General features: G+C 36.8%; 1 protein-coding gene across 4 annotated transcripts in view; it reads left to right on the top strand.

Annotated features, from left to right (window-relative positions):
* Positions 1–488: 488 nt before the first annotated feature.
* The window catches only part of TOX2 (TOX high mobility group box family member 2), a 268,693-nt gene continuing 241,899 nt past the window's right edge, over positions 489–27,282 (top strand). For 2 of the 4 annotated variants that reach the window (XM_087959454.1, XM_026684000.2), the window contains exon 1: positions 489–710. In XM_087959454.1, coding sequence (XP_087815580.1) covers positions 609–710 — 102 coding nt within the window. In that variant the 5' untranslated portion in view covers positions 489–608. Of the gene's footprint in view, positions 711–1,529; positions 1,677–27,282 lie in introns of those variants that run through there. The other 2 variants (XM_026684002.2, XM_087959455.1) reach the window with 2 other exon arrangements.

The raw sequence follows: 27,282 nt of genomic DNA, 5'->3' as shown, positions 1-27,282 counted from the left end.
GTGGGGCCACAGAGTCTGGCTTCCCTCCCCCCGGGGGGGGGATACTCCTAGTTCGCACGCGAAAGGGGGATCGAGCCCTGGACGTGTGGCGGTTTCTCCGAGCCTTTTCTTCACCAGGCGGGGGAAAAAAGAAAAAGGAAAACAACCACTTTCTCCTTCCCCATCTCACTCTTTTTCCTACGGACCCTGCCCTACACGTCGGGCCCTCTCCTGCTGGCTTGCCGGCCCCGGCGCTTTCGGGGCAAGGCAAGTCCCGAGCGCGGCGCGGGTATTCAGAGCTGCCCTGTGGCGGTCCCAGCGCCGGCCCGAAAGGCTGCAGGGAGAGGCTTGACCCAGCCCAGCCCGAGCAGGTCCCGGGCGCTCTCCCCTCCCCCTCCTTCCTCCCCCACCCCCTGCCTCGGTGCCTGGAACAATAGAGTGCGAGAGGAGCTGGCTCTGGGCTGCGCGCCCTCCCCTTCTCCCTCTCCCCGCCTCTCCTCCCCTTTCCTCCCGCCCGCCCTGAGCCAGAGGCAGAGCAGCCGCCGCCGGAGGAGCCGGTTCCATGCCCCCTGGAGTCTCCTCTTGCCGCTGCCGCCACCTCTTTCTCCTCCTCAGCGCGCAGTCCCGGCATGGACGTTAGGTTTTACCCTTCCGCCCCCACCGCCGTTGGTTCTTTGCCCGGGGCCGACCCCCCTTGCTTGGCCCCCCTGGACTATTACCACTGCAACAAGGTAACGAGGGGCGGAGGGAGAGAGAGGGACGGGTGCAAACGCTTGGGCAGTTGAGGGGGGGGGAAAGGTGGAGGATGCGAGCGACTGAGGATGGTACCGCCTGGACGAAGTCTCGCCCCGCTCCCCATCGTCACCGCACCTCCCCCCTCTTTCCCGCGACTCCTGCTGCCCCTTTGCCCCGCAGCGGCGGAGGTGGCCGGGGGGGGGTGTTTGCACTTTGCCGCTTTTGCACTGCCCGGGACTTTATCGCGCCCTCGCAGACCGGGGCAGGGCAAGGAGTTGATTTAATGGCACCTCTGAGCCCCGACCTTTCCCGAGCCCTTTGCCCCGCTTGAGACGGGCAGCTTCTCGATATTGGGGGGAAAAGGCGCTGCTTTTTTTTTTTTGCAAGGAGGAGCCCCCTTCCCGAAATCCTTGTGCCCAGGTCGCTTGGCTTGCTGAAGGGCCAAACTTGAAGGCGAAAAGAAAGCCAGTCCTCTCCAACCCCAACCCATCCTAACCTAACATTTAACGACGTTGAAAACTTCTTTTCCTCTGGGAGGCTAAGTGTTGAAGGTGGCAAGCGAGCGGCTGCATCCTGCAGGAGGGAATTTCAAATCTGCTGTACTTGAACAGCACCAAGACTGCCTGCTTAAAGGCTGAAAGTCTTTCCCATCTTGGAAGCAAAAGCCGGTGTACAGGGGGAATACGCGAGGGTGGGAGGAGGAGGAGGAGGAGGAGGAGGGGCAGTTGGTTGTTGGTTGCGAGGTCACTTCAGACCCCTGATTACATCGCTTAGTTTTAGTAAACACTGTTATAAGTGGGAGGGAAAATAAACCAACCAGCTAAAATTCTGATACAGGCTTTTTAGAAGAAATGTATTTGAGGAGGGGGAAGAGTGGATTATCTGGTTTTAAGTGTTTTCCTTCCATGCCTGGCTATGGTTCTTGATGGAAAATGTATAAGCTAAGGGAGGAATACTTTAGGGTGAGTATTTTGTTTTTGGTTTTTTTTTTCTGAATAAATTTCTGTCTTGCTCAAAGAGATCAGCATATTGGCAAGGCTGCAGACCTGGATTTCGGTTTTATACAGTATGTTCTGGTTAGAACCTAAACCATTCATATGCTCATGATTAACATTTCCCTAACACAGGATTCAGATTCTTGGCTCATGGTTGTCAGACTCTTCTGTTGTCTTTTTCCTATTCCCTCAATTATTCCTGTTAAATATAACTGAGAGGACAGTTTTATGACTATTTCATAAAATCTAGACTACAGCACAAAAACCTTACTAACCTAGGTTTGTCTGTGTGCCAACCACAAGCCTTTTACTCTTTTAGTGGGTGAGGAGGAGATAGAGAGAGAAAAAAACACACCCCAACATTTGCTCAGGGGTATTTGAGAGTATATAGTGCTTTAGGCAATAACCCCTTCAACAAACGGGAGAAAGAGGTGAACATCATCATCAGAATGTCAATACTTCATATGAGTAGCCATCATTTCAGGTTGAGAATTACAGCATTGCAACATTTTAATAAAAGAATTCAACTGAAACTAGATTATTTAGTTAAACATGAAAATGTTGCTGCTATTGATAATCAGGTGCCTTCACAAAAGTAATGAAAGTTGTGTCTCAGTAGGGATGTGTGTGTTGATTTGTTTCTATGGTATAATGAGTTCTTCAAAACAGTATAGATTTTCAGTGCTGATGCCTCCCATCCCCATGAAAGTATCTAATTATTCTGAAATGTAAGAGTTACTAAACATGTACCAGTTTATATATTACAGTAAACAGTTATTTCTGAAATACACTTAAGTATCCTTTTAGTAAAATATTAACAATGTTTAACAAAGAATCACTTGCTAACATAAAGAACATCTGAAAATCCATGCAATATCAATCTGCAGGGGAAAAAAACCCAAATACCTTCTGAAATTCTTTGTATTTTAGGAACTCGAACGTTGTAGATTCAAGATATAAAATCAAGATATTTGTGCACCTGATAAGTTATAATATAAACCTCTAAAATTGTAATTGCTAATCGAAAGAAGAGATGGAATGTGCTGCACTTCACAAGAAACTTGTAGGCCCCATAGAAAATCATTCTCAGGGATCTAAAATCATCTTCCACGTGTTGGGAATACACTTGTTGCAATTAGCATAAAGATATTATTCTTTAATTCACCTTTTTTAAAATCACCATTTCCTGTAGTGCTAAAGAGACAGACTTCATCCTGGAAAATTCTTCATCAGTTTTTCCGATAAAGCTAAGTTCAAGTTTGATTGATAACGCTCTGGATGAAGTGATGCAAATGATCATATACAAAATACTGACCTCTGCCACGAGGTGCTGCTGTTGCCACTGTTACCAAGATCTTAGAAAAAGAGAGAGGGAAAAAAAATACAGTCAGTGTATATGTGTGTGTGTGCATGCGCACACATACTGCATTGTAACATTATTCTACTTTATTCCACTTCTTTCAAATTTTATTTACACAATGAGAACATGCAACAAAGTTCTATCATAACAAACTCAAGCGCACAAAGAAAAAGACTGTAGCTGAAGCAGTATCTAAATCTTCTTTCTTTTTCAGCCTTGCCCTGTGTGCTACAAAGATGTTATCACTGCCTATAAAACAGAGGAGAGAGTTTCATTTTGAAGGGCTTTGTTCCCTTCAGGATAATCTAAGAGGTCTTGTTATTGTGGGTGCGCTAGAGCCAAAAGTAGATGAATTACCCAGTTTCTTTCTGCTATTCTTTTCTCTTCCTCTTCATCTGCAAGACTTCCACGGAAAAGATAGATGGGTTTTTCATGTGTTCTAAAGTGATAACTTGCAGAAAGCTTTTCTCTTGCTTCCATCTTCTTTGGTTGCTCTATTTTGATTGCCTTGCCCATTTTTTTCTTTTGCTCTTCTCTTCTTACCTGATTCAAATTGAAGGCCACAGGTTGCCTCCCTGTGTTCCTTCAAGAGAGATGTTTCACAGCCAGATCAGTGGATTGCTCCATGCCAAAGGTCTTGCAATTTGAGAAAGCCAGAGAATTCATAGGTGCAGTTTCTTAGGAAAAGAGAGGTGTCCTTGAATAGTAAGACTTGAAGGAATGTTTCAGTTGAAGCATAAGAAAAATAAAAAAAAAAATTCAACGGGACCTGAATGAAAAGGGAAAAATGGGTTGTGTTTGTAGTTCTTGATTCTTCCTTTCTTTACATTGCAACTTAGAATGATTTGGGGCTGTTTTCAGTTGCTATAATTAAAAGAATACTGGCTTGAAGAAGATTGAAATAGATTAGGCAGGCCTAACTATTCCCTTTTCTTCATTTTCTCCAGGAGTTCAGACATGAAAAAACTCAAAACATATTTTTATGTTGAAAGACTGAAAGTATTTTTTTCGAAAAAATGTAAGGTTGCCTTCAAATCAGGCTTAGATCTTAATGATTCCATATAGGTTTGTGTGTGTGTGTGTGATTTCATATAGTTCCAACTATACTTACAGTTTTAAGTCAAGACAAGGTCAGTTACACAGTTTCCCCCCCTTTTAGACAGTGGTTTTTCTTCTATTGTGAGTGGATAGAAAGAAATTTTGCAGGAGGAAATGTGTGTGGAACCCAGCATATATAAATAGCTGAAATGGAGAGTATAGCAGAAATTCACATTTGTTTTCTTCAGGCTAATTAATACTTCTGGAACCAGCTTGTTCAGGAAATAGTCTGTTTCAAGCATCCAAAGAGTTTGACATATGTTTTGTGCTATGATAGAATGTGATATTCTTATCATGAAATCTCTGATTTCATTTATGTATCATAACAATCCTCATTATCCTATAAATTCAATAGATAATTTTCAAGAAGCATTTTTTCTTCCTCTGTGACACCCAGTCTGTAATACTGTAGAATTTAATATTTCTGACCTATGTTGCAGAACTCTTGATCATTACTAGTTAAGCTGAATAAATGTTCTTCTTAGCATTGTGACTGTGGACATGAGCTCACATGTGAATAGTCTGCAAAATGTTTATAAGCCTGCTTGTTTGTATATTTATATCTGAAAGAAGAGCTGAACACCCATATGAGTTTTTAAATCTTCTTAGTGTTACTACATAGAAGTAGTAGTTACTTGTTATAACTGTGAACAAGTTACTGTTTGCCAATACCATTGGTATTTTGGTGCCAAACTTTCTTTCCTTTTCTTTTAAACATTTAATATATTTGTATTCTCTTGTACTGAGGCTGATTAGTGACCTCTATTTAATGATATATTATTAATGTCATTTTCTTTTCTTCTTAATAAAGCAATTGTATGCTACCCTGGAAAGTATTTCTCCTTTGATTAACATAAATATTATCCTTACTACCTCACTTCTTCACATTTAATGCATTTTATGATGATTTGGGTTGCAAAAATGTGGATTAAGTGACAGCAAAGAGTAACAGTTGTAAGTATCTATTATCATCTTCCGGTTGTCTTCTTTTTGGTAGCCCTTTTGTACACTTGTTTCCTGGATATGGATGAGCTTCATATAGAAAACAAATCAATGTAAAATGGTCCTTATTTTTTTATAGAGTTTGCCTTCTATGGAATCATGTTGGTTTGCAAAAGCCAAAATATGGTCCTGTTGTTTCAGATGCATATTTAGAAACAGAACTTTCCAAGGCCAAGGTTGCATATTCCTTTCAGTTTTTCTTTTTCGAGCATGTTATACATTGAAAATATTGTTTCTTTCTCCTGAAAGTTGTAATACTATGAAGAGGGCATCAATTTATTCTCCATAGAACCTGAGGGCAGGACAAGAAGCAATGGGTAGAAGTTTGTCGGAGGGAGATTCAACCAGGAAATTAGGAGGAATTTCCTGACAGTAAGAATGATTATCAGAGGAACAGCTTGCCTCCTGGAGTTGTGGGTGCACCATGATTGGAGGTTTTCAGAAAAAAAATTGGACAACTATTTGTCCAGGATGGTATAAAGACTCTTGCCTTGGGCAGGGGGTTAGACTGGAATACCTCTAAAGTCCCTTCCAGCCCTGTGATTCTATGATATAAATTGGTATATAAATCTATGTGATCATTAAAAATCAACAACTTGATGACACATGATCAATCAACCAATGGTTAATGTTCACTTTTTATTCCTTTCACAGAGAAAAATTCAATAAATTTTGCTGTACATAAAATTTATATGCCCAGAAAGTGGGGAGAAAATTATAACTTTCTTTTTTAAAAAACTCCATAAGTTTTTATGAGGATAGTAAAAATTATGCATGATGTACCCTCAGTGTCTTTATAGAGCAGAAGGCCCAATTTTCTGTCTTAGTCCTATCAGATCTAAGCTGCAAAAATCCAGACAACCATAGGTGACATCAAAGATATACAGAATAGTCTTTACTACTATTTACTACATTTGGATTTTCTAGACTGCACTTCTCTTGTCTCTCAACAGAAGATACTAGTGCAAAAACACTATACTGTACAAAATGATTGTGTGGTAAGGATGTGTAGGCTCAGGATGGTAAATGTCATATCCCATTTGCTGCTTAATTGTTTTTTGAGAAAACTTGTGAAAGTAGATTAAAGTCTATTTTTGACTGTATGTAAAACTGGCTCTACTCCTTATTTGGATTTTAATTTTTTATTTTCAAAGATCACATTATCTAACAAATATGATAATGTGAAAAAACTATATTGAATAGTGTGCAGCAAGCATGTCAGTTTAACTGACATGTTACACATAGTCATGAAAGGATAGTGCACTTGTCAGAAAATGTGCAGAGCCAAAAGGTTGGACATTATAGGCTACTTGTATGGGACCTGAGTGCCCCAGAATAACATATATTGAGATGTTGGGGATAGAGTGAATGGTGGTTTTGGAATTCCCTTGTGTTCGGAATTTTTATACTGCTTTTAAGAAATATTCTGGTTAATTCAATATATCGAAAATGATTGCAATAAAATATTGCTATTTTGATTCAATTAATTTGTGTCAGTGGAATACTAATTAGAAGAGGATAGATTTCCTTGTTGTAGCTTGTAAGAGAATTGGCTGTGGCTCTCTCCTATTTGCATTCCAGCACTTATCATAAAATCTTCTCTAATTTTGAAATCAGTATCTAAGTAGCTTCTTTTTGCTACTGCATATTGAATTCCATATTTTTCAATCAGAATGTTTAGTCCTTTCAGTTGAATCTTATGCACGAATGATTTGGCACATTAAAACATAGTGAAAAATATCATGGCATTGTGTGCATGACTGAATTAGAATTTTTGGTTGCTTAAATTTTATTCTGTTTTTCATTTAATCAACAAGTCCTTCATTTAAGGCCTTCTTGGTCTGTTAGCTTTCATCATCACCACCAATATTGTCATGTTTTTGTAGAGGAAGGGCACTGTTTCTTTTGCCTATATACAATAATATGCATCCAAGAATGGTTGATTGGGAAACTGACTGAATATTGGGAATTATTCATTTGGAAGACTGGGTAAAAGGAATGTTGATGTGATTATTTATATAATTACAAACAGCAAGATGAAAACATGATTTTAATGCACTTATTGAAGAAACAGAAAGCTATAGCTAGAACAAATTGTGTGTTCCTATTTTCAGAAATTCCTGTTGAAAGAATGTTGGAAAACAAAATAATAAATGCCATAATCAATGAAGTCAAAGAGTGTGATTTTAAAAATGTATTTATATATCAGCTTCCCAAATAGGTAACGGTTCAAAACTTAAAATGTACTCCTTATATTGTAAACATATTGGCATATAGAGATTGCGTATAAAGGGCCTTTAACTGTGTTTTTCATAATATCAGTTCTAAAAGTAACATTTTCTTACTGTCAAAAAGGATTTATTCCTGTTGTTCAAGTAGACAATAAATCTTATCAACACTTCTCTCCCTCCCCCTAAACAGTACTCAGCAGAAATTAGTTTTGCCCTCTCTCTGTAGTGAATATAATGAATACTTATAATAGATTTTTGTTTGTTTCCTTTGGAGTTTTATCTCCAAAAGAAATTGCAATGGTAAACATTTTTCCTCCTCCTCCTCCATTTTAACTCTCCCCCCTCACTTATATATCAGGGAAAGTAGTATAAATTGTAAAGTTTTGATTTGAGCCCTCTATTTGTGGTGTGATTTTGAATATCATTAAGAGGGATAAAACCTTGTCATTAAAATTCTTTACATTCTAGAATGGCCTGAGCCATTGGCTGCACCGTTTCTCTTTCTAGCAGCATAAGCTTTGATGATATGTTCATTCCATCTGCATAATAGAAAGTGTTTGAAGCTCTTTTTTCCAAAGGCTTTATTAAATCAGGGATTCAGAACTAAATAATGAGTACTCATTCATTCACAGAAAATGTTGTTCTAGCTTTATGTGAGGAAGAGGCTTTATTCTAGTTACTTTCAGAATTTAAAAAAAAAGATGTTTTGAACACTATGGGTAGCCATGGCTGCCATGGCACATTCTCATTAATTCTGTTAAAAGAATGATGCATTTAAAGTTGCTCATACATTGAAATGAAACATAAGAAAAGATGGGAAAATGTACATTTATATAAATAGCATAAACCATGTGTGCTATTTAAACAAAGTATGTGTAGTTATATTACAGGTTCTGTTACTTTTAGTGCAGGGATAAAAATTTATTTAGCTTTGTGGGCCTATAATGCATTTGAAAGCTAAGATTAATCTGGATTTATATAAGAAACATAACTTACATATTATTACCTTGATTTTAGTGGATGATGGAATTGGTGGACATGTTCCATTTGTGCAGTACAAAGCAAATTTATTATTTTCTCAAATGTAAAAAATCTATATTGCCTTGGTAATGGGACTAAAAATGAAAACGTACTAATGAAATTAGTATATACACTGAGTTGCACCATGTTCTGATCTCTGCAATCATGAGGATTACACCTATTTAAACATAACTTCATTCTTCCAAGTGCTTTTGGGCTAAATATCTGCAACTCAAAAGCCACAAACATACAGCTCTTGATCTTGAAAGCTGCATTGCTGTTGGTGGTATTAATGCTCATTTCAGTTTGTATTTCATAAATCAAAACACTTCTTTTCTTTCCGAGAAGTGCTGCTTAGGAACAAAAAACCTTTGCTCTTCATATATAAAAAGTGTGACATTGAGTTGGTTAAAAAGCTCAGAGCATAGACATGGTTTCTTTTTCTTTAGAGAATGTTACAAATGTATGGAAAAATCTTTTGATCCATACTGCCTTCTTTTTGCACTATTTATTTTTATTAACCACCATGTGTTTTTACAGGCTCATCTGTGTAGAATCTTGATCTCATGCTTACTCAACCAGTGCTTTTATTATGTGCTTGTATTAATCTGCATAAAATGTGTGCAGAGACCATTTTGAATCTATATTCAGGGTATTCTAGCAGTAGCATTTTATTGTGAAATCACTGGGAGGGCTAATGTGCACTGAATGAATTTTTGCCATTTACCTTTTGTATTCATCTTCTAACAAATAAAGCTCCAAATGTTCTTTTTATTAGAATTTGGATTATGTTGTACGGCATAAATGAAGCATTTAATTGTGTTTTTCTAAGCACTCTGCATTAAAGATTTTTTCTGTTCATGTTGTTTACAATGTTTTTTTCAATGATGAATAGTTTGCTTCTGGTTTGTTTGTTTTTTTGCTGTATTTGTTTATGCAGTCAATTCCCCAAATAGTGTCAAAAGTGATATATGTAGCTCTGGGAACTTGTCATAGGCTATCTGGAAACTTAATTGCCAGTTTGATTTCAGAACAAAACTTTTAAAGCAATGAAGTGAGGCCAGGCTTTTTTTTTTTTTTGAAGTTGTTTTCCAAGTTGTAATGGGCGTCTATTTGCCATCATCTCTGAACTCACTCAAATTTCCACATGGTAATAGCCCTCATCACTATGTAAAACAATGGTGCTATAAATAATTACCTAGAGGAATATCAACTTTGAAGCAGTTAACTATTGGTAAAATCTCCTTCCAATTGAGTTTGATTTTTAGTGGCTTCATGGGCAGTTTCTATATTTTTCTTGGCAACAATATGGAAATGGATTGCCATTGTATTTTCTAGTGCCAAGCTTTATTCATGCATCACACATATGTAGTACATTAAATGTTTAAGTATGGATAAGCCATTGGATTACCTAGATGTTATATGGTCAGGGTTCCTCTATCCTGATGCTTTGAGCTTGGATCAGAGGATCTCATACACATGAGGAAATACTTATGCATAGAATGCCTTTCATTATGTTCTTGATGTTTATAATACAGAGCTAATCCCATTCCCATTTTAGAATACACAAATAAGGCCTATTTTGTAACAAAATGGTGTATTCTTTGCAAGCCAGTACAGATAGATCAAGATCTTTAACATTTAGTATTCTCCAACTATGCTGATTTTGCAAGAATTTGGAAAAAAATAATCACTGATTCTAAATCCAAAGGATCAAGCTGTTGGCTAAAACAAGATGGACAGAATGTGAAAAATCTGATTTTATTTATTTGATTTCTGTGCCCTCCCCCCTAAACTCACAAAACAGGTTCTGGGTGGCTTACCTGGTGTTAAGAGTCATAAAAACTCAAGGGATTAAAAAAAACCACAGCAAACACCAAAACAGAATATATGAGATCAACCACAGCAAGTTAGTCCTTCCTTTGCTCTATCTCAGTGGCAGAAGGAAAAGCCAAAATACTTTTCTTCAAGGGCCTTTTGAAAAATCAGTATGTTTAGGGCCATCCAAATCATTGGAAAAATGTTATTCCGTAAAACAGTTAATGTGACAGAGGAAGCATTCATGGCTTTTTTTCCCCTTTGTTGATTATATTTATTTTATTTAATAGTGTTTCCATGCAAATTTTTCATAACAAATCTTGATAATCTGCATGGATTTAACAGTCTTTTCATAGTGTTCAAGCATTACAGTTAATGATTTACAAACTGCTCCAAGGACTGTATCTTATTATCATTACTACTACTGTTTCCTGCTATTGAAGCAACTAGTTAATGCAGCACTTGTCACGCACAAAAGACTAGCCACTGTGTTGATATATGCTGTCCTTTCTAGATAATTGCACAGAAGAAGATGGCTACCCATTTATTGACGAGAACATCTATTTTTCCATAAAATGTTTTGAGTAGCCTTTTATTAATAGTAGAGAAATAAAAGGGTCTGGGAAGACATATATTACACTTTGAATATTTAGCTATCACGCTGTTTTGCTTTTGAATTGTGGTATTGGAAGACTCTTGAGAGTCCCTTGGATTGCAAGGAGATCAAATCAGTTAATCCCAAAGAATATCAACTCTGACTGTTCTTTGGAAGGACAGATATTGAGCAGAAGCTCAAATACTTTGACCACCAAATGAGAAGTGTGGACTCATTAGAAAAGATCCTGATGTTGGGAAAGATTGAAGGTAAAAGAAGAAGGGCAGAGGATGAGACTGTTAGATATTGTCATCAGTGCAGTAGGTATTGAGTTTGGGAAAACTCCAGGAGAGACTGGAGGACAGGGTGGCTTGGCAATGCTGTGGTTTATGGGGTTGCAAGGAATTGGACACAATTTAGCAACTGAACAATAACAATAAATATCCAAGACAATCTACCATATACACTTACAGTACAATTGGTCTGAAATATGAATACTGTACTATTATTGGGGTCCCTTAAGGAATAGATAGATTTGAAGCATCAGTCACTATCAAGAAATGTTTGCTAGCAACTGCTAGTTTCTGAGATAGCTAGTGAGAAGAAAAATTAGTTCTCTGTGTAATTTGCATGACATTTTTCTTCATTCTTTCCTTCTTGATTATTAGAAGCAGGCAGTTGTCCAAATGTATTACTAAGTCATGTTCTTTCCATCATCTTAGAGTTAGGTGGACTTTAAAATGAAACCTTCAAGTGGAAGAATGAGCAATAGAAAAGCAAAAGAACTGACTTTAAGAAAAAAGCAAAAGAACTGACTTGACCAACTTAGCTAAATTGTGGCTGAAATGGGAAATGAACTAGATATCCCTTACAAAATTCACATTCTGTGGTTTTCCTCAATTTATAAGAATTCATTTAGTGATCATTCAAAGTTATAATGGCACCGAAAAAACGGACTTATGACCATTTTTCACACTTATGACCATTGCAGAATCCCTATGGTCATATGATCAAAATTCAGAAGTTTGGCAACTGATTTATATTTATAATGATTGCAGTATTCCAGGGTTATGTGATCACCTATTGAGACCTGACAAGCAAAGTCAATAGTGAAGCTAGATTCATTTAACAACCATGTTACTAATTTAATAACTTAAGTGATTCACTTAACAACTGTGGCAAGAAAAGTCAAAGCATGAAAATATATTTCAAAGAGAAAACCAGTTATAGTCTGTGCTTCTGTATCGATTATCAGTAAAAATATAAAGATGCCCTCAAGAGTTTGACTGCCAGTTGTTTGCCATTGTATATTCCAGGATGCTTTTAAACTATCCAGTTCATTTTCTGCCCTGGAAATCCCTGGTAGTGTTCTGACCCAAACCTGGTTCCAAGAAAGCAAACACAAGACAAAGGCAGCAGTATAATCTGTTTAAGTTTCAGCTAAGAATCATGTTTCTTCACAGATAAAAGGCTGCTTCCAACTAATTAGCTCCGACAAGAAAGAGCCTTGCCAAGTTTTTTCAAGTCTGACAAAAAACAACAGATAAGAAATAGTTTATAAGAGTCTTCAAATACCAACTGTCATGTCTAAAGGCTGAGTTCAAAACTTTTTTGCCTTCTGCAAAGAAGGTTAATTTCACAGCTGGCTTTTATCTTCTTGAAGGAGGGGCCATTACCTTGCAGCCTTACTCCTGAGTCGCCCGTGCTGTTGTAACTGTTCTTTCCTCTGAGCAATCCTTCGTGCACCTGCACTTGGCACAGGCTCCTTGGGAGCCTCCTCATCACTGCTGCCAGCCCCCCCAATCTCTGAAGGCAACAGTCCACTCCCTAATGGTCCTGGCCCCTCATCTGAGTCCTTACTCTCTTCAGCCATCTGCACCTGCTGCTGGCTAACCACAACAAGTAGTTTCCCATCTAATTACTTTGCTTTCTCTTCCCTGACAAGATTGGCCAGGTGCTACCACTTGCTAAGTTCTGAAATGTTACATATGAATGGAAATCGAACGTACAGTGAATATAGAAAATCTACATGCCACTGTTAAAATGCCAGGTTTTTGAAATGTAAAAAAGTTTAAGATAAATCACTTCAGAATTTAATATAACATATAAGTTGTACAATTCAATTGAAAAACAAATTGAAATCTTTTAGGGGGAACAAATAACAATATGAGTCCTATGACATTCATAGCTGGAAAAGACTGGAAAAGATTCGATGAGCTCCATAGATACAGTTAAACCTGTAAGAAATACTAAATAGGTCCAGTTCTCATAATTATTGTACTGAAGAGATTGCTTGAAAATTGGTTCATATAGGCTAGCCTTGTAAAGCTATTTCCCAGTAGCCTCATCAAAGAAAATCAGGTGGCTTCTTGACTTCTAATTATAATGTGGTCATAAGAAGTGGGGACCATAAATGTGCTGTATATGAAACAAAGTCTTTTTATGCTCCTAAAAATAGTTTTGCTTTTTAAAAGTAGTTTTTTAAACTGTAAAGTGGAACATGCCTTTCCCCCAGAAAACTGCATTGCATAGTTCTTCACCGACTTCTGTTTGCTCCCATTTTATTCCCTTTGAGCATGCTCAGTTCTCACAGAACTGTATTAAGTGCTGTTTCCTCTCCACACCACATTGTTCCTTAACTTAACAACCACATTTGGGATTGGATCTTCCATCGCTAAGTGATGTAGTTGTTAAGTGAGTCATGACCAATTTTACAACCTTTTTTTGCTGTGGTCATTAAATGGTCACACAAACATTAAGTAAATCTGGCTTCCTCCATTGATCTTGTTTGTTGGAAGTCTTTGGGAAGCACACAAAAGATGACCCCATGATAAATAAATGGCAGCTGCTAAACACTCAAATTTTGATAACATGACTGAGGGGATGCTGTGCTAGTAATAAGTGTGAAGACTTGTCATAAATCACTTTTTTCAGTGCTATTTTAACTTTGAAGGGTTGTTAAACAAATGGTTGTAAGTCAAGGACTACCTGTAGATATAGAAAAACACTACTCTTTATTCCCTCTGAGTAAATACTACACATAGCAAATGCAGTACTGTATCTTTATCCCAAGATGCCAAATTGTAATTGCCCAAAGTAATTATTTTGCATTGCTGTTCGAGATGCTTGAAACCTCGTCCTAGTCTTCTTCCCGGTGATAGATTTCTTCATTTTAATGGGGTGAATAACTAGCTAGCTAGCTAGATAATTAAAAAGTCCATTTTGGAAAGGAAAGCAATGTCCGGGAAAATATAGAAAAATAGAAAAAAGGACCTGTATGATGTCATAGTTAAGGTGCTTTACTGATCTTGTGATCTTGAGCAGTCCTAAGAGCAAGTCCATTCAAAATCCTGAATTGTTAGGGCCAGACTACAAACAGCGTACTTGTTGGGTGGAAATATGAGAAAGGAGCAGTATGTGACTTTAAGCTCCCAAAGGAAAATTTAAATACAAATTCACAAATCTATACATTTAAACCAACTTTCAAGACCCTCTTGAAACAATTATTAATTCATCAAGCTTGTTTTATGTCATCTGATCAAAATTGGCCTTATCTCGGTGCTGCAGAAGCTCCTGATGATAGATAGATAGAAAGAAAGATAAGATAGATAGAGATACATAGAAAAAGGTTCTGTTTATCAGCTGCTATCTTTTCCAATATATAAGAAGCCAAGATTATGAGAGTATACTGGTCTTAATCTAGTAGTGTTATAGAAATTTGTTTTCTTGTTTATCTGTTTGGAACACTTGTATAATCTGACAAATATTGTTCTCTAGAAACTCTCATGATTATTCTGTCAGAATCTCTCTTTCTCTTTCTCTCCCCGCCCCATGTGAGCCACTCAAGAGTAATTTGTTTACTATATTTAATAAAAATAAAACTTTTCCCTGGTGAAATAATATAAAAATGGAGATAATATTAAGTTTGTTTTAACTTGGTCTTTGACATTTTCATTTTTACTGAATTATTTTATATTCTATGGATCAGGGGTCTCCAACCTTGGCAACTTTAAGCCTGGCGGACTTCAACTCCCAGATCCCCCCAGCCAGCAAAGCAAAACTGGCTGGGGAATTCTGGGAGTTGAAGTCCACCAGGCTTAAAGTTGCCAAGGTTGGAGATATAGATATAGATTCCTGATATAGATTCCCTTCAGTATCCTAGGATATCTTATTTACATGGTAGGGTAGCTAAAATGAGAGATACTCATTGATTTAATTATTAAATTTATACACTGCTCACTATCCAGATAGGGGCTGAATTTTCCATTTCAGGCAAGTTTGATCAAACCTTGTAAAATAAGCTAGAACGAATGTTTTTCATGCCAAACAATGAGGACCACGTACTTGTAGAGGAACTAGCTAATTGAGATGACTGTACTGGGTGGAATCCATAGGAACATTTTTTGATTCTCAGTTTTCTGGAAACCTCACATTTCAGGCTAAAATTGTAGAAAAAGTGAAAGGTTATAATATTTAATTATAATCAACATTATAGAAAGCTTTTTTTCCAAAGAAAGAAGGAAAGTCAGCTGGTTATCTTTGCTGGTCTAAACTTTTGGCAAAATGAAGGCCTTTTGAAATATATATTTATCTATTTAACTACCTACTTACTTACTCAGTAGATTATAGATACTGAAAAGATTCAAGAAAACTTCCAACTGCCATTTAAAGAAGGAAGAAAAATACTGTTATTTTGTCTTCCATATAATATATATATTCTGTCTTCCATATAATATATTAATTAGCAGAAGAATGAAAAAGTAAACAGCAATGCCTGATAATGTGGCATTTTTGTTTAAAGAATCAAGTGATATCAGTTCATACATACACGTTATCAAAATAAAATCAATTTTGTTACTAGGCAGTGAAACAATCATGTTGCCCTTGAATTGTAACGTAATCTTGCTTTGGCAATGGATAACAGTGATACTTGCTTTTGAATCTGACATTTTTTGAAACAAAGGGCAAGATTGACTGGGTGTCAATGAAACTGAAGCTGCAGTTTTATACTAGATGGTACGAGTTTTTATGCTGTTAGGGGGGAAACAGGACCTTCATTTTATTTTAAGACAGCAGCATCTAATATTGCATATTCTATTAACTTAATTGACATCCTGTGTTCTTACTTGAAGGTGGCAAATTAATTGTGGAAGACCATCTGTTTGAAAATTGGGTATGTATACCATTGCTGGCAATACATCATGTAGTAGTTTTGCAGTATCCAATTTAAATCAGATGGAAATGTTGGCCTTCTGAGAATTATGATCAATCAATATTTCATTTTAGTAATGGGCTCAGAGTAAAAAAAAGAAGCTGCTTGAAGCCTACAACTTTTGAAAAAAATCTTTGTCATCTTAATGGTAGGCTTTGACTTACTTTCCTTGCTCTGAGAAAACAACAAGTAGGTTCATGAACAATTCTAAATATTTTTCTTTATTTCATTTAATATAAAATTTGGGTTTCTGTTCAATATTCCTTTTCGGTAGGAGAAGCTGTTAATTTGAAAGAGAGAATGGGAGATGCGGTGTTACATAGTGCTGCATTGTAGTTCTCATCTCTTTTCATTGGTCTTGCTGGCTAACTCTAATGAAAGATAGGATCCTCTTCCCCAGTTTTCAGTTCTCTAAGACCTTTGTCATATTGGCTATGAATTCTGGGAAGTGTGGTCTTTGATATCTGGAGGGAAATTATTTTGGGAACCATAATATATGGCATCTGAAAGTACATTTAAATCTTGGATGTGTGAAACTGATATAAAAAGATCAAGTCTAGTGGAAAATATGTTGGTCTTCATTCTGAGATAAATTACATAGCTTATGAGATAAAGTGTTTGCTCAAAAGTGAGATCTCAAAACATTTCATTTGAACCCAAATCAGAGGAATAACGTTTGACCAAAGGGAGAGACAAAAGCCATATGTCATATATGGTAGAATACTTTGTCTTAGTTAAGATTTATCTCACATTTTCAGTTTCTTTCAGGAATTGCTATTAATTAATCAATGAAATTTAAACTTTGGAAAGATAAGAGCTGGTTCAGCTTCTACTTAGGATGAAAAAATGCTTTAAGGATTCAAATCTATATTTGGGAGTTGGGCTCATTGTTCTCCAAACAATCTGTCTCACAGGGCTGTTGTGATGGAAATGGAGTGGGGAGAAATAATATAGTTTCTTTTCAGAGTTCTGCAGAGGAACAATTTAAAGAAAATGTAATGGGTATTAAAGAAACATTTTTTTGTGAATGTCATATTTCTGAAGAAATAACTCAAGGTCTTTGGTCCCATTTAACATGATAGCCAGCTCTGTGTAAAAGACTCACTTTTGTTTCCTAAAAGCTGACTGAAAAAAAATATGAAAATTGCTTAAAGATACATATTCTTACAGTACAGGAAACTGTTTTGCATGGAGATTTTGTAACTTTTAGTATGACCTTGTTTTGAATAAAGTAAAAAACTATGTTGAAGTAATTATTAATCAGTGACCCAGGCTACCCAAGGCCATGGATACAAAGGGAGGGAGTTGAATTTCACTGCTTGTTCCTTCATTCCAGATTTTTTTATATATTGATGCAAACCTAACTAGATCTTCTCTTCAACCAAAGATATCCTTTGCACTTACTATCTCAATTTCTCAGTTTTCTTGAAAGGAAGTTGTACATAAGAGACAATGAGTATGGGCTTCTTTTGTCTTACTGTACTTCTAAAACTGAGATGCTGGTGTAAGCTTTTTTTTTTTTTTTTTATTAAAACAAGTTTTATTAAAAGTTTCAACAACAAACAAATCATTACATATTGAATCTTTCCCTGTTTTTCTACAATAATTTCCCCAATATTCTCATAAAACACAAACAAACACAAACAAACATAAAAAAAATCTTTTAGTAAAGTACCTTGGCCCCAGTTACCTCTCTTTGCATGGGCTAAAATAATAACACATATCACTCTTCACATTTCTATCTTATTTAATCCATCTTAATAAATCATTAAATTGTATCTTTTGCCCATTCATTTATCCCTCTATCTCTTCTTATAATAAAAGAAAAAATTTCTCCTGAAATCACTAATCAGAGTATGATGCCTTTCTATCCTCCCCCTAAGTTAGTAAAATTAACATTCAACATAACAAATACCCAATTTGGTTCTGCTTGGTACATTCTATCCACCAAAAATGTTTAAATACATTGTATCCTCCTTTCCTTCGATATTTTATTACATTTTAAAAATCAATCATTAATAAAAACTTCAACATTTTAATTTCTTATTAAATCTTAAAGCATTCTAATTTACTATTTCAAATATAAATATTACAATACCATCTTCTGTACCTTAGCAGAATCTTTCTTACAGAAAATTATATTTCATCCTTTATCTCTAAAAAAATCCCTCTTCTCCCATCCAATTTTAAAGCTTTGAGGCTTTTCTCCGCCTTTCCCCTTTCTTTCTTCCCCACCAAATCTTCCTACCCCCTTCTTCTTCTAACCTCTGCCTTGCTGGGATCCCTTCTCTGTTGCATTCCCTTTTTCTCTTGTTTGTTATCATTATATTTACTTTGCATCATATTTTTCTCTTTCTCAAATGTTTTTTTAGATCTTAAGTCCTTCATTTTCCTTGCTCTCTTCCTTCCTTCTTCCTTAGATAAGTTTTGGAATTCAATGAAGATGGCGTCTTCGTCTCTTCCTTGTTGTTCTTCTTCCATTTCCATCTGTTCCATTGTCTGTTGGTAATTGACCAGCGCCATTTCTAGAAATAGAAAAGCTTTTTCCATGCCATCTTTGCAGATTGCTTTTGTTTGCTCATATTCATCCCTCAGGTCTTCAAAAAGGAAAGCCATTATAAATAAGTCTTTTCTTTTCTTTATTCCTCTTTCTTCTTACACCAACCAAATATTCCGAGAGAAAGGCAAAACAATCCCAAAATCCACAATCCTCAATAAATCCAAGCAAGCCAAAATTCCCCCTTCCTCTTCCAGGGGTGGTATCAAACAAATAAAAAAAAAGAATCCAAGTCTATATTTTAAAGCCTTATTAAGATTGTATTTCTGTCCTCAAGTCTTCAAGGCATCTCCTCCAACAAGATCCAAATTTATATATTTTCTTTATCCTCTCCCTTCCGGCTTAATTCCGTCGGGAGGGAGAGTAAACTTTCCCTTCAGCACCTCAAAACAGCCGCTTTTTTTTCTCTTGTGGAAGAAATCATCAGAAAACCATCTTTTCCAGGAATTAAATTAAATAAATCTCAAAGCCCTGGGTCGACCAAGAAGAACTTTTACTTTCAATAACTTTCTCTTCTTCCTCCTGCGCATACTTGCCCGGCTGTCAACTTCTTTGTGGCGGCCATTACGGACCGCCGCTGCACGTCCTGGTAACAGGGGGTTCTGCCGGCCAGGGAGGGGGTCTGCAACACCCCCAAACCCTTCCTCCGGATCCCCCTTACCTTCAGCTACCCCTGCAGGGCAGCCTTGCTCCGCACCCGTCCGGGTCGAAGCCCCAAAACGGCTAGCGCGGCAGGGATCGCGCAGCTTCGCGAATCCCTACCGCTCGCGAAGCCGACAAACCGGAAACCCTGGTGTAAGCTTTTAATATAGGTAGTCCTCAACATACAACCCCAAAATTGACCCCAAAATTTATGTTGCTAAGAGAGAAATTTGTTAAGTGAGTTTTGCGTCATTTTATGATTTTTCATACCACATTTGTTAAGTGAACCACTGCAGTTGTTAAATTAGTAACATGGTTGTTAAGTGAATCTGGCTTCTCCATTTACTTTGCCTGTCAGAACGTCTCAAAAGGGAATCACATGACCCTGGGACCCTGCCACCATCATAAATGTGAGTCAGTTGTTAGCAATTCTATCTTGTCAGGTTGTATATCTGACAGTTTTTGTTTGGTAGTTAATCTTGCAGGAATTAAGAGTAAGTCTAGTTGTACTTTCTTCGCTGCAATTTGGAATGACTCTCTTACCTGAAAATAATGTGAAATTACAAGTGCTAAAGTCTGGAATTAAACTTGATTGCAACAACTTCTGGGGAACGTAGAACACTGGATTTAAAAAGGCAGCATTCAAAATTGTATTTAAACACTGGGTTTCAAACCAATTTAAATTAATTCTTTTGGTTTAGTTTATTCAGACATCATGGAGTAGATATCCTGCCAAAGATAACTCAGGATTTGGAAGAAAAGGAAAATGGAATCTTAGTGATAATTCAAAGCAAAGTATGAAGATTCTTAAATGTGTACAGGTAGTTCTTGATGTATGACTATCTTTTAATGACTGCTCAAAATTACAGTGGCCTTGGAAAAGGTGCTTCATGGCCTGTAAAGCACTTCTGGTCATCAAATGTGCTGTACCTTCCTCCATGGTTATATGATTATGATCTGGGTGCTTGGCAACCAAGTCTCATGTATGACTGGTTGCCAAGCACCCTGGTATCATGTGATTGCTATTTGCAATCTTCTCTGCCGGCTTCCCCAGGAAGTAAATGGGGACCCAGCATGGAACGTTGCAAGCTGTTCTGCCTACTGAGAGGACTCCCTGTTGTTTCTGGGAACTGGTGAAAGAGCTGCCTGCTGAAGGGAATTGAACTCCTTGGCATGGTGGAGAAACAGATCTGAGCCCTTTTTCTTGCATCCTATTGAAGATCTTCGTTCAGGTGTGCAGAGAGGAAAAGAACAGCTTCAGCAGGCAGCTTGTTTAATCAGTCCCTAGAGGCAAGAGGGAACTGAAATCTCATAGGAGAGGCAGTACAGTAAGATAAGTGCAGTAAGAGAAGAAGTGCAGAATGCCTCAAGCAGGTGGGAGAGGCCCTTGGAGGCTTGGTGTAGGGCATGAGTGAGTGTCTCCTTCAACAAGGACTGCAAATCCTGCTTAGATTTCAGCAAGGAGGAATTTTAGCTTCCCAGGGTCTCCCCATCCTCCGTAATGCACTGGCATGCCATAGCCAGGAGTCTATCAGCTTAACAAGTGATCACTTAAGAACCAGAACTGGGAGTTCCAGGATTGACAGTCATTGAATGAAGCAGGCACAGGGATAGTCACCTCATTTAACAACTGCTTTGCCCAACAACTGAGATGACATCCCAATTGTGGTCATTAAGGAAGTTCTACCTGCAATGCTACTTTTAGAAGACCATTAGAATACTTTTCAATATTTTAACATATAATCTTTTTATCTTTTTTAAAAATGAGCCATTTACAAATAGATGGCTGTAGATCAGGGATCTCTAAACTTGGCAACTTTGAGACATGTGGACTTCAACTTCCAGAATTCCCCACCAGCATGGCTGGCTGAGGAATTCTGGGAGTTCAAGTCCACAAGTCTCAAAGTTGCCAAGTTTGGAGACCTCTGCTGTGGATGTAGAAGAGGAGCAAATATTATCATCAGGAAATTCATTCATTGTTTACTTTTGTGAGTGGTGTTGATAGATATATAAGAATTATTTCTTCCTTATTCATATTAATAATATTAGACAAGAAAAATAAATGGATTTCTATGTTAGGGAATCTGCACCTGGATAGGGAATGGATCTTACTATTGGAGTGTACAATTGATTACTTATTTACTGAAAATGTAAAACTTCATCACATTAAATACTGGAAATGGAGAGTTTGATGTAAGGATTATCATCAAGTTGTACTGCTAGAGCAGGAGTGTCAAACTTGCAGCGTCATGTTGTCATCACATGATGTATCAGGACTTTTCCCCCTTTGCTAAAATGGGTGTGCATGGCCAGTGTGAGTTGCATCCGGCCTTCGGGCTGTGAGTTTGACACCCCTGCACTACAGTAAAGTAGAAAATGTCCTCTGTTTTATTTTTCTTATTCCTTTCCATTCTCTCAGTATTAGGAGTAGTACATTATGTTACCTCAGTAGCTTGGTTGATATATTTTTTATCTGTATCTAAAATTATCCAGGCATGTCTGAATAGAAACCAGAAGTTTTCCTGAATATAATATCTACCTCCTTCTTTGGACAATCACTTCATCAGTGGATAAAACATTGGCAATGGGCTTTGTAATTTTAACATTGGACAGCCAAGGACTTTTAGGACAAATTTGCTCTTCTATTTCTTTAGGTGTATCATATTATTGACTCTTCCCATTACTGTTTAAAGAGTTTTTGGGAAATACAGTGAAATATCAATTTAATGGACTGTTTTGGGGAAAAAAGGTCTGCTACTTCTCTCTTAAATTGTAAATTATGTCATTCATAGTTATTTATATTGCTCCTAGGCTGTGGTTTCCTTTCAAACATGTTTGTATTGAGTTACTGAGTGAGATATAGAAGGAACAAGAAAAATAAATACGGGACCAACTTTTGCTCAACCATAGGGATCTTAGTGCTGATGTTAAGATCAAACTTAAGTTATTCACATCAGATTATATCACTTACAATTGGCTGTAAATTATGTAAGATGAAAGCTAATGTAGGTTTCTTGTCTGATTGCACTGGACATGTCTTTTGTTTCAGGGGAGTCTTCTGATGAAAATTTGGTTTATTGCATGCAACATTTGTTAAATGCGGTCTGTTAAGCTGCTTCACTGTAATTGTGTGAATTGACCTTTAATTCCTAAAATACGAATGAAAAAAACTTATTTCAGACATGTTACGTGGGCAAATGAAAATAAAATAAAACCCACAGGTGAATTTGGCCCATTAATTTGGCTCAGTAACCTAAAAGAAATTGAATAATCCTATGATAGCTAATAGTTAAGGGTCACTCTAAAAATCATTTGTGCTTTCAGTTTTATGGATAAGATAGCCCATATCCTTCCTTCTCTCCTTCTCAAAAGAAGCTATGAGTGACTGTGCTGTGGAATTTTGAAGATTATCCTAAAATCATCAGAAAGCCGAAATGAATCCTCGAATAAACATAGTAACTACAATTTGATCTTGATTTTTAAAGATGACCATATGTTAGAATCTTTTGTGGTTGGTACTGGACCAGTACTTTTCCCAGTAGATTATTTGTTCAATTTATCAATAATCCTTCAATTAGATATTGCAACATACAAAATGCAGGATTAGAGGAGTTTTTTATTCAAATGTTAAAAAAAATTATCAGCTTAGTACTGTAAAATGTAGAGATGAGTTCTTAATATAAATAAGAACAGACTTTTTTCACTTTTATTAAGTGAAAAAGAGCCCACATTTATATCCAAAGAGGGGTGCTGAAGTTTTACACACACGGGCATGCGTGCACATATGCCCACACACAAAGATCTATTTGGCCTGATTTCCATTTGTACAATGTAAGCTGTTATCAAAATGTAAACAACCCTAATGTATAATCTTTTAAACTTGAACTATACTATTGCTTCCAGGAGATTATTTTCTATCTATACAATTGTTCAAAACATTGATGCCACTGAAAAGGATAACAAGCAAAAAGAAAATCAAAACAGATGATTCATGATGCTAAAGTTACATTGCACAAGATGGCAATATATCTCCCTGACCCATTGTCCTCCAGATAGAATTCTGGAATTCCATCTACCAGTAACTGGGAATTCTGGGAGCTGAAATCTCAACAAGTCTGTCTTTCATCAGGGTAAAGAAGGCTGCATTAGGGTCAAATCTAATTTTCACAAACTCTAATCTAATCTTTGCAGATCTGTCTTTGCAAAAGACAGGCTTGTATTATATTTCCCTTTTGTCCCCATAATTTTAACTGTCATCTTGTCTCCTCTCATCCAACAATTGATGGGCACGAGCAAATTTCATTTCCCCACAGTGAAACTCCTTTGTTTGTAGAGGGAGAAAGAGAAACTATTCAGAATGCTAGTTGGATGGTTTTGAAGACCCATCTACTCAAGGAAGAAATTCTGATTTTGATAGATAGAGTGGAATGGATATAATAAGTCTCAAAATGCATGTCTTTTGTTTACTTCTTTTCAGGTTGCTGGAGTATATGCAAAAGATGCATATTATATGCAAACAGATCTGTAGTATTTTTTTCCATGTATAGTAAAACAATCTTAAAAGCTTAGGGGCAGATAAACATTTTCAATCAGAATAGAGCTGGAAAGGGACCTTAGAGGTCTTCTAATCTAACCCCCTGTTCAAACAAGAGATCCCATACCATTTCAGACAGGTGGCTGTCCAGTCTTTTCTTAAAAGCCCCCAATGATAAAGCACCCACAACTTCTGAAGGCAAGCTAAGCTGTTCCACTGGTTACTTGCTCTCACTGTTAGGAAGTTTCTCCTTAATACCAGGTTTCCCTCTCTTTGATTAGTTTCCATCCATTGTTTCTTGTCTTGCCTTCTGGTGTTTTGCAAAATAAAAAGCCATACGTTTTTTTATAACTCCATAGAAGATTTCAAATAATTTACTTTTTTCTGCTGAGTTTTATAACCCTGGTACAAAAATACTTGTTTTCATGCCATGTTGACTGCATGTGCATGTATCATACCACTCTTAAGTAGAGATCAGTTGTTTGCAACACTTCAATGCTATTTTTTAAGCATGCCGTCTACAGGCAAAGCAAATTGAAAGTTAAATGCCTTTTCAATCATATATCTTATTTCTTGAAGTATTTAGTTCACAGATGACTCATCACTTGCAGAGCTCTGACATTGGGTATCATAATATTGTGATATTAAGCTGCAGAAACCCACTGCATTATCAATGTACCTCTGTAGAATGGAGAAGGCAGCAGCTGGGCATTAAAAAACCCCAAGGCTTCAGTATGACAGAACTAAAATTGGAGTTGGCAATTACCACATGCATGATTCACAGTATTGTGAAGTGAAGCTACTATATAAATCAGCCCCAGTAATCATAGGGTTTAAAATTAGTCTGTTACTATTAACTCTGCTAGCTTTGGCATATGCTAAAGCTGCTGTAAAAAGTGAATGGTGTAGCATGTTTGAAATACAGGTTTAAAATAAATTACTTAAGCAACCCCCACTAGGAAGTCTTGGGTATTCACAGGGAGAGAGTTTTGAGGGTGTTTACAAAGATTTCTGTAATAGCAAATTTATTTTATTATGCCATGAAGCCTAATAATAGCTCAGGGCCAGAACATGTGATTTGCATGTATAAGGCTTCACATTGAGGCCTTGGAAACTCCACTTAAAAGGTTTCAGGTATCAAAGTTGAGGATCTTTTGTTTGAGATGACTTGAGTCCTTTTCCAAGATAGGCTAGAGCAGAGCTAGGCAGTGAAAATGCCTAGAATTTTGAGAGTGTTTACAAAATGTCTCAAACATTCATTGGGCAAGCAGGAACACATCCACCCAAAGGGCTAAGCTATAGCAAAATAGCAGTTTCATTTTCTAAGAATGTCTTGAGATGGATAATGTCAGAGACATTTGGAAAAGAAATATGCATGGAGACATCCTTTGCTTTGCAGATATGACATATTTCTATGTATTTATTTATGATTTAATGAGATTACAAAATGGGGTCAATTGATATAGAGACCCCAAAAGGTGGAAGAAAAGTGCCAATTTCAGACTAGTGCCCATGAATTTATTTATTAAATTTATTGTATGCTGCCCATCTCACTGTCACGTGACTTGGGTGGTTTACAACAATCTAAAACCTCATTCTAATTAGAAATTAGAACCTTAGAAATGTTAAAAACATTCAGCATGGAGAATTAAAACATTAACAATTAATTCAGAACTAGATAAAAAGGGACTGATATGTAAATGGTGTGGAAGTGGGATCTTCTCCTAAGCTACTAACCACCTCCAAGGTGGGATGCCCTGATCAGGTCCCAGAAAGAGCCAGATTTTCAGGCCCTTTTGGAAGGCCGAGATGGTGGGAATGTGTACCATGTTGTTTAATCATGGAGTAGAGAGAACTGGTCTAAGCAGATAATAGTTTGAAAACTGCACAAAAGTAGTTATTTATATTGAATGTTTGATATTTTTTGATAAATCTTAGTTTCCACCCTTTTTAAGGGCTCTCTTTAAAAGGAAAATGTTTAAAAATAACCTGGTACTAGAAAGTTTCAGGCAGCTAAGTACATTTATATTGTATGTCTATTCCGAAAGAGAAATGTCTCCATCCACACTTACTGCTTAGGCAGAATTTGTTTTAATCATGGCTAGAACCATAAAACCAAAGTAATTATGGCTTTTTCAGTCAGTTTCTGGTTTGCTTTTTTGCCATATTCTATTACTTATAAGCAACAAATAATTACTTTTCTCATTTTGTTTATTGGACAATGTATGCATATTTATTTTGAGATATATGTTTTCTGTGACTAAAGAAAACTTTAATTCAGTATTTCATTTGCTTGGGCATTTTTATTTTGAAAGTCTTCATTGTTTGCCACCAACTGAATGGCACAAGTTTTATCAGGGAAAGATAAGAATGTGGCTTTTTGCAAATGAGTAAAGTGTCTGATTTTCATTGTTTGCAACTGTTTAGTTTCACCCTTCTGATTACTTAAATAGTATGTATTATTATTACAATTAAGAGGCTATTCAGTGGTTTGAACAAAACACATAGAAGATAGTGTACATGAAAGCAACATGAGAAATCACAGTTCAAGAAGCAGGAAGTGTGCCTTTAACCAGGAAAAAGCTGTCACTGGCATTGTAAAAGAAGTGGTATAAATAAGGCATTGGATAGAAAGCAGGAAACCTTAGTATTGTCTATTTTGCTTTTCTGCTGGCCTAAGATAAGAATATTGACCCTTTTGTGCTCTAGCACTGCTGTTTGCCATTCAAGAAAGTTGGCTTTTTAAAAAATAAAATCCTTCACAGGGATACTGTATTGGAAATAATATTACTTGATGATGTCAGTAAAAGCTTGTCTCTGAGAGGGATGCTTTGTGTTCTGTTACTGAGACATCTCCCAATAGACTTGATTTTGTGATGTTTCCCATTTCCTAGAGGTGACACCAGCATTGCTCTGTCAACCTGCCAGTGGCGATGCAGAGAAAGTGAGACATCTGGCATCATTCCCATAACACATCATCTCTGTAATGTCCTAGCTTGCCTGGGGCTTAAGGTTTTTGCTCTAGTTTCCAGCAAGGCTTTCCCATGAGGGAGCTTGAAGTATTGTCATTGTGCCAGCTGCCTAGATAAATTGAACTTTTTGTGACAGCTCAACTTCATATTTATTACCTAATAATGTAATTAAACATTGATGTCTTTGTTTATAGATTAGAGTAATTTTTCTCTCCCTCTCCTTGTTTTCAATTGTTTGGGCTTTAAAAAAATACTCCAACTTTTTAAAGTATACAGTATTATATTGCAAAAGATTGGTTCTGTTTGCATACGAACAAGTACTACTAAGTAAAAGATGGAAACTTGTCAATTGTCCCACTCTAGGTCTGTCTAGGGTTTTCTTGGAATAAATTCTAATAAATGCAGCACAACTGTTTAGGTACAGACTTATACCTGATAAGATTGTAAGATGATTGCTTCACTGGTTGTCTTAGATCTACTATTGCAGATTGTGGCTAAATAAAGTTTGTTCTGAATAAAATGTGTGTTTGGG

The sequence above is a fragment of the Notechis scutatus genome, chromosome 3 (assembly GCF_049901735.1).
Source record: "Notechis scutatus isolate UNSWTSFEM ecotype Mainland chromosome 3, rNotScu1.2, whole genome shotgun sequence".
Taxonomy (NCBI): Eukaryota; Metazoa; Chordata; class Lepidosauria; order Squamata; family Elapidae; genus Notechis; species Notechis scutatus.
The sequence above is the reverse complement of the archived record's forward strand: the minus strand, read 5'-3'. Positions and strand labels throughout refer to the sequence as shown.